The 6601-nt window shown below is 37.3% G+C and overlaps 1 protein-coding gene across 1 annotated transcript in view; it reads right to left on the bottom strand.

The window, feature by feature from the left end:
- LOC121373403 overlaps nt 1-5757 on the bottom strand; it is a 23149-nt gene extending 17392 nt beyond the window's left edge. Inside the window, exons 1-2 of the mRNA XM_041500049.1 lie at nt 5715-5757; nt 1942-2012 (exon numbers count right to left, since the gene is read on the bottom strand). Of these exons, the coding sequence (XP_041355983.1) occupies nt 1942-1993 (52 nt within the window). The 5' untranslated portion in view covers nt 1994-2012; nt 5715-5757. The remainder of the gene's footprint in view (nt 1-1941; nt 2013-5714) is intronic.
- Between the last annotated feature and the right edge of the window lie 844 nt (nt 5758-6601).

Raw genomic sequence — 6601 nt, 5'->3', positions numbered from 1 at the left:
AATCTGATGATGAAGATACCAACTAGACTATATAAAACGTCTCCTTTTGTAAATAAGTATCACAAATGTTGACACCACTCAAGAGTTAGGATCATGTGTGAAGACTACTTGAAAGACATTTATTATGATCCAACCAACCCAGCTAGTTTTTCTGGTTCAGATAAACTGTATAGATATGTCAGAAGAGCCGGGAAGTATGTCATCAGCAAAAACAATATCAGAAAATGGCTGCAAAGGCAAGAAGCTTATAGTTTACAACGCCCAATCAGAAGAAAGTTTGCCAGAAACAAGATTGTAGTTACTGGAATTGATGACCAGTGGTCAGCTGATCTCATGGACATGGTGAAATTTGCCAAGTATAACAGAGGTTATACATGTGTGTTGGTGGTGATGGACGTGTTCTCCAAACACCTATGGTTGAGACCACTGAGAGATAAGAAAGGCCTGACAGTGTCTAGAGCTTTGGAAGATGCATTTCAAGAAGGGAGACAACCGAAACGAATTCGCACGGATCGAGGTCAAGAGTTCAGAGCTCGAGAGGTTCAGAGACTTCTTAAACAAAGGAACATCCAGCATCTACTCACCAACAACGAAACCAAAGCGGCTGTGGCAGAAAGAGTTTTAAAAACCACCAAGACAAGGATATACCGGTACTTTACCTATAAACAGTCCTATGAGTACGTTGATCGTCTGCAGACTTTTGCCAACAACTATAACTCCACCTATCACAGGACAATCGGTATGGCTCCAGACAAAGTCACTGCTGAGAAAGAAACCAACATTTGGTGGAAAATGTATTGGCCCAAGGAAGAAGTGAAAACAAAGAAGAAGCACTTCCAATTCAAGGTTGGAGATAAAGTGAGACTCACTCATCTGAGGATTCACTCGGGGAATATGACGAGAAGTGGACAGGAGAAATCTTCACCATCAGCCACACCCTATTACGCGGTGGACTACCTCTGTATCGAGTGAAGGACTACGATGGTGATGAAATCTTGGGAACCTTCTACCAGCCTGAACTCCAACAGATTGATGTGAAAGAAGACAATCTCTGGAAAGTCGAGAAGATTCTAAAGACAAGAGGACGTGGACCGAACAAAAAACACTATGTCAAGTGGTTGAACTGGCCCACGAAATTTAATTCTTGGGTGAAGGCATCTGACGTTGAACACTTGTAAATGCTACAATAATTGTATAGAAGCATGCCTAGAATTAGATCAATATATTGTAAGGGTGGGCGCAGGACCCCATGACCTGTGATCCACTCATGATGAACATGGGGAAATGTATGTTTGTCTTATGTTATTTATTAATAGCGTAATAGCCATCTTTTATGTTAATACATGTCTTGGCATTGAACTTAGTGTTTATGGAATGGTTTCTTATGTTTACCCATTACTTGGTGTAGAGTATTGGGGGGGGGGGGGGGGGGGTGTATTTCCTGGTTAGTTGACGCGGTATGGGATTTCCCCGTTTTCTAAAATCGCCATTAGTAAGCCTCTTGGGAGGGTGACGCCGAGAGGGTAACACCTCCCCCATGTTAAATGAATGGGCCAAACTGCGCCAGAACCATCAGTTTTACCACTACTCGAGACCTTACAAGCGGTAGGTTTTGTTTAACGACACCACTAGAGCACCTCGATTTATTAATCATTGGCTATTGAATGTCAAACATAATTTCGACACTTTCCCATTAGTAGCAAGGGATCTTTTATATGCACCATCCCACACGGGACACGGGCGTTGCTAAGTAGGTCAGGGCCAGTCTAAAGAGGTCAGGGCAGTCAGTAGGACGAGGTCATGTGACAAGGCTGTGACGACATTAAGGTCAAGGTCACGTAAAGTAGGTCATTGGTCTATACAGACCTGGATACTACTGGTTTCTACTTTTGCAACATGGTGAGAATTAAACCAGAATTAAGTACACATTGGAGTACAAACCTAATATTAGCATCAATGCCTGGAAGAAGATGTCAAAAGTAGTAACCTTCATGCTGGTACTGATGAAACACCTGGAATGTAAAAACTATAACAAATTATACACTTGAAATGTAAAAACAGTTATTACAAATTAAACACCTGAAATGATTTTCTTTAAGTTTCTATCATTTTTACCAGATTTTTTTTTTGTAATACTTTCTTCTTTTTTTTGGGGGGGGAGGGGGGCAACTGCCTCTCCATCCCACTCTCCGCTAGCTACGGCCCTGAAATGCACCAGACATCTGTTTGTTCTGGGTGAACAGCGCTTGCTAAAAAAAAAAATTGGTCATAAACGCCCCCCTCCACCCCTTTTCTTCAGTAAATGACACCCATGGGTGGAAGCCACGATATGACAGCGAGTACATGGACTGTTTATCTTCGTTTTTAGGGGCTGCACGTAGCCCAGTGGTACAGCGCTCGCTCGATGTGCGGTCGGTCTAGGGTCGATCCCCGTCGGTGGGCCCATTGGGCTATTTCTCGCCACAGCCAGTGCTCCATGTCTGGTATATCAAAGGCCGTGGTATGTGCTATCCTGTCTATGGGATGGTGCATATGAAAGATCCCTTGCTGCTAATCGCAAAGAGTAGCCCATGAAGTGGCGACAGCGGGTTTCCTCTCTCAATATGTGTGTGGTCCTTAACCATATGTCTGACGCCATATAACCGTAATTAAAATGTGTTGAGTGCGTCGTTAAATAAAACATTTCTTTCTCTTTTTTTTTATCACACACTGCGGCATTTCTTAGATTTGTATTATTTATTTTATTTTTTAGACGTTCTACTAGTCCAGTCAAATTAGCTCAAAAAAGTGGTCGACCCACAAGTAATTGCAACAGAATTGATTTTAATGTTTTTTTAAAATCCGAAATACCTCATCTACAACATATTAAAAATATCAAGGCTAGTCGAGGGGGAAAGTGCATAAAATTGTATGTATATGACCCATATGAGAAATATTGGTGAGTGTTTTATTAGAGGGTAGGGATATATTTTCCAAAATAACTTTCTTATTAATTGGTATATTTTCTTAAATTATTTATCATCTTAAAGATATCAGACTACTTTTTTTGTAAAATATAATTTTGTAAAAAAAAATTAAATCTATGACGTCACAATATCGCCATAATTATCTCCCCTTCGGCAAATCCACAATTTTTCATATCTTTACATTAAAAGTGATTTAAATTGTAATAATATGCATGAATAAATTAATTTAGAGATATTGATGGTATGTGTTTTGTTACTCAGGTGATTTATATACATATTTGTGAACTATTAAATTTGAGCATTGTAAACATACACTTTTTAAAATCATTGTTAACTGTTTTCTGTGTGTTTCTGTTATTGTACTGTCCCTCTTTGTGCATTTGTGTAATCTATAATATAATAATGCAAGGCCGTTTTAACAGTTTCTGACCGTTCTGATAACTTCTTATCTCTTGATTTGTACTTATGACCGCTTTTTTATACTTGACCGACGCTGCACTTCGCAAGGATCTTTGTGCACTCAGGACTACTCTACTACTACACATCATGCTAAACATTGCATACAAATATTAATTCCACAAATACAACGGCATTGGAAGCCGCCATCTGTCATTTAACGTAGATGTGTCTAGATTATATATATATGTAAATTTATTCAATCACTAATTCCGTTCTATTCATTGCTACTTTCAGTGCATTTGATATGTCACCGTCACTGCATTTTTAAAAAGTTTATTCACGGTTACTTTCTGTTTATTTGATACGTCACTGTATTTTTGAGTTTATTCATGGCTACTTCCAGTGTATTTGATACGTCACTGTTGATGTATTTTTAGGTTTATTCGCGGCTACTTTCAGTGTATTTGATATGTCACTGTCATTGTATTTTTAGGTTTATTCGCGGCTACTTTCAGTCTATTTGTTATGTCACTGGCACTTTTTTTTTTTTTTTTTTCATGGTTACTTTAAGTCTCTTTGTTGAGAATTGGAACCACTCGTCATTCTCCGCAACCGACAGAACATTCCATATCCGTCCATCGTTTTGTGTCGCATGTCAACTTAAAACACCTATAGCAAATTATCTCAAGCAGCTTTCCTATGGATCTAACTCAGCATCATTATCATCTACGCTAATCCAGTGTCGATATTGTAAAAAAAACTAAACATTTGATTTGGAGGCACGGTTTGAACTTGTACAGATAATTTCTAAAATTGTTTTCTGCATCAGCTGTGTAAATCATACTTAACTGCAATGTCTTTGCTTAAATCTTCTTTCAGAAAGTATGCAACAAAACTTGTAATTTTGGTGGGCAAAAATATTTTTGAGGACTTCTCCCTTTTCAATACAAACAAGCTTTGATGTTTTATCACAAACTAATTGCGGATATTACAAGAAGTAAGCAACACATTTTTTGCCTAAGCACCATCTTCATTTTCTAGATATCCCACACTTTGGTTTATATTGTTAGTCTAAAAGTATTGTTTGCTTGATTTAATAGCAGCATAGCGGTACAAGACGATAAGAAGGTCTGTGTCTTCACCGATAAATGACCAGCTGTATGCATGCACCAGCTGCTTTGGAAATCACCTTATCGGCATCACCGGCAGCATACATTGTTGAACATTGGTAATCGAGGGAAGAAAATTCAGCCCAAAAGCGATGACGTCTTCATAGAACATGATGACGAATCTTGAACATAAAGTATACTCCAAGGTTGTCTTTTTCCAGATCTTGCATCTTGTGAGTAAGATAGAACTAACAGCCGCATTCTTAAAAATAGTTCTTCTTTGGTATCCTTTTTCCTCGTCTACCCTCACATCTTCTACCTGGGTGTGTATTTCGATATCTACGTTTGAAATGTCAACTGTGAAATCAGCTACGGTTTCATCTTCAACACTTTGAGGACTGCGCTCGTTACCCAATTCAGTATAGGGCAATGTAATTTTAAACGTTCGAGAGACAAGCAAATCTTGTATGGCAGTATCAAGAACAAGTTGTACTTTTACTCTTTCCTCTCCGTATATGATTGACAGAAATAAATGCATACGCTTTCTGTATAATCTGCTGGAGACCCAAACCACTCATTATATAGCCAATGCAGCAAATAAAACTCATTTCAGTACGTAACCCTCCCAATCACAAGGCAATAGAACAGAGGGGACTTGTTGGAGGTTCCCTGATGATAAGTTGCATTATTACCCTCCTGGTGAAGATATAGCGGTGTCGTACAAATTTCGTACGCACCACCAGGTGCGTATTACAAACTGTATTTTGATTTGTCAACAGGGAACAGAGTTAATTTCGATTGGTTGGACAGCGACCTTATTAGCATAACGGGACTATTTTTTTCATTCATAATTAATGTCACGGTCAGTAACATCCACAACTTTTACTACAAATGTCATTCATTAAAAGTTGATGTAAACTGGACCGCACGAGAAATATTTTTAAATAAAAAATAAAAATAAAAGAATGAATAGAACAATAATTAAACATATTCATTTTATTTATTATGTGGATTTTTGGTCTACAAAGTGTTATTGTCAGTTGTGATTTGTGAATTCATCATTATTAAGGTCTACGACAGTCACTTTTTGGACCCTTGTTTTGGCTTCGTACACAATAAATGAAACATATCCAACGTTAATTTTTTTCATATGATATATTTGACAAAAGGTAGTTTTTTATTTTTTTAAACTTAAACTTAATATTTTTTGTAGAATTATGAAAAAGTAAAATATACCGACCTGTAAACAGCGTTGTTTGCTTGTTGTAGAAATTTAACTGGGGTCAAGGTTAGTAGACCAGTTTTTATTTTAATGTGGCGATGCATTGTAATAATATAGCTAATTTTGAATTTGAATGACGTCAGAATTCCAATGACGTCACTTTGCACCTCCTTACAATAACCAAAAACTGGGTACATGACGTTTCCGTTTTAAGAATGCTGGAAAAAATCCAATGCAAAATACCTATTGATTTTTTGTTTTCGAACATTACTGAAGCACCTGAATGTGTTTGAAGAAAATTCTGTGATTGAAAAATTGTACATTTTACGAAATATGGATTTCAAGTGAAATTACGGTAAGATATGCTATATCTATTGTGTACAAAGAAAGCCAAAACAAGGGAGCGAAAAGTGACTGTCGTCGACATTAACTGCAAAAACACTTGTTATTCTCTTATTGGTTGGATTTTTGGTCAACAAATTGTTATTGTCAGTTGTGATTTGTGAATTCATCATTATTAGCATAACCAGTGGGGTAAGTGGAACATTTGTTTCTTGAGGGCGTTTTGTTAAAATATGGAATTATGCATTAGTTTTACCCATTTTTCACCCAATATGAAAATAAACATATATTATAGATGCATGTACCTTACAGCTTTCTTTAAATTAAAAAATGAAACCCGATGGAAATTTAAGGGGAAGTACGTCTACACCACTCCCCTGAAAACGTCACTGAGAAGTAGCGGAAGTACAACGAACTATTTCTCAATGCGGCGGTACGTAGTCGTGCACCGGCTAGTTATGCAAATCAACATCCGGTCTTGAAATAGGCTACAAAATTGATTGATTGATGTATTTATTTTTCATAATTTGCGTGATTTAAAGGAGGGTAATAAATAAAATACC

The sequence above is a fragment of the Gigantopelta aegis genome, chromosome 5, assembly GCF_016097555.1.
Source record: "Gigantopelta aegis isolate Gae_Host chromosome 5, Gae_host_genome, whole genome shotgun sequence".
NCBI lineage: Eukaryota > Metazoa > Mollusca > Gastropoda > Neomphalida > Peltospiridae > Gigantopelta > Gigantopelta aegis.
Note: the sequence above shows the minus strand (reverse complement) of the source record. Positions and strands in the feature narration are given on the sequence as shown.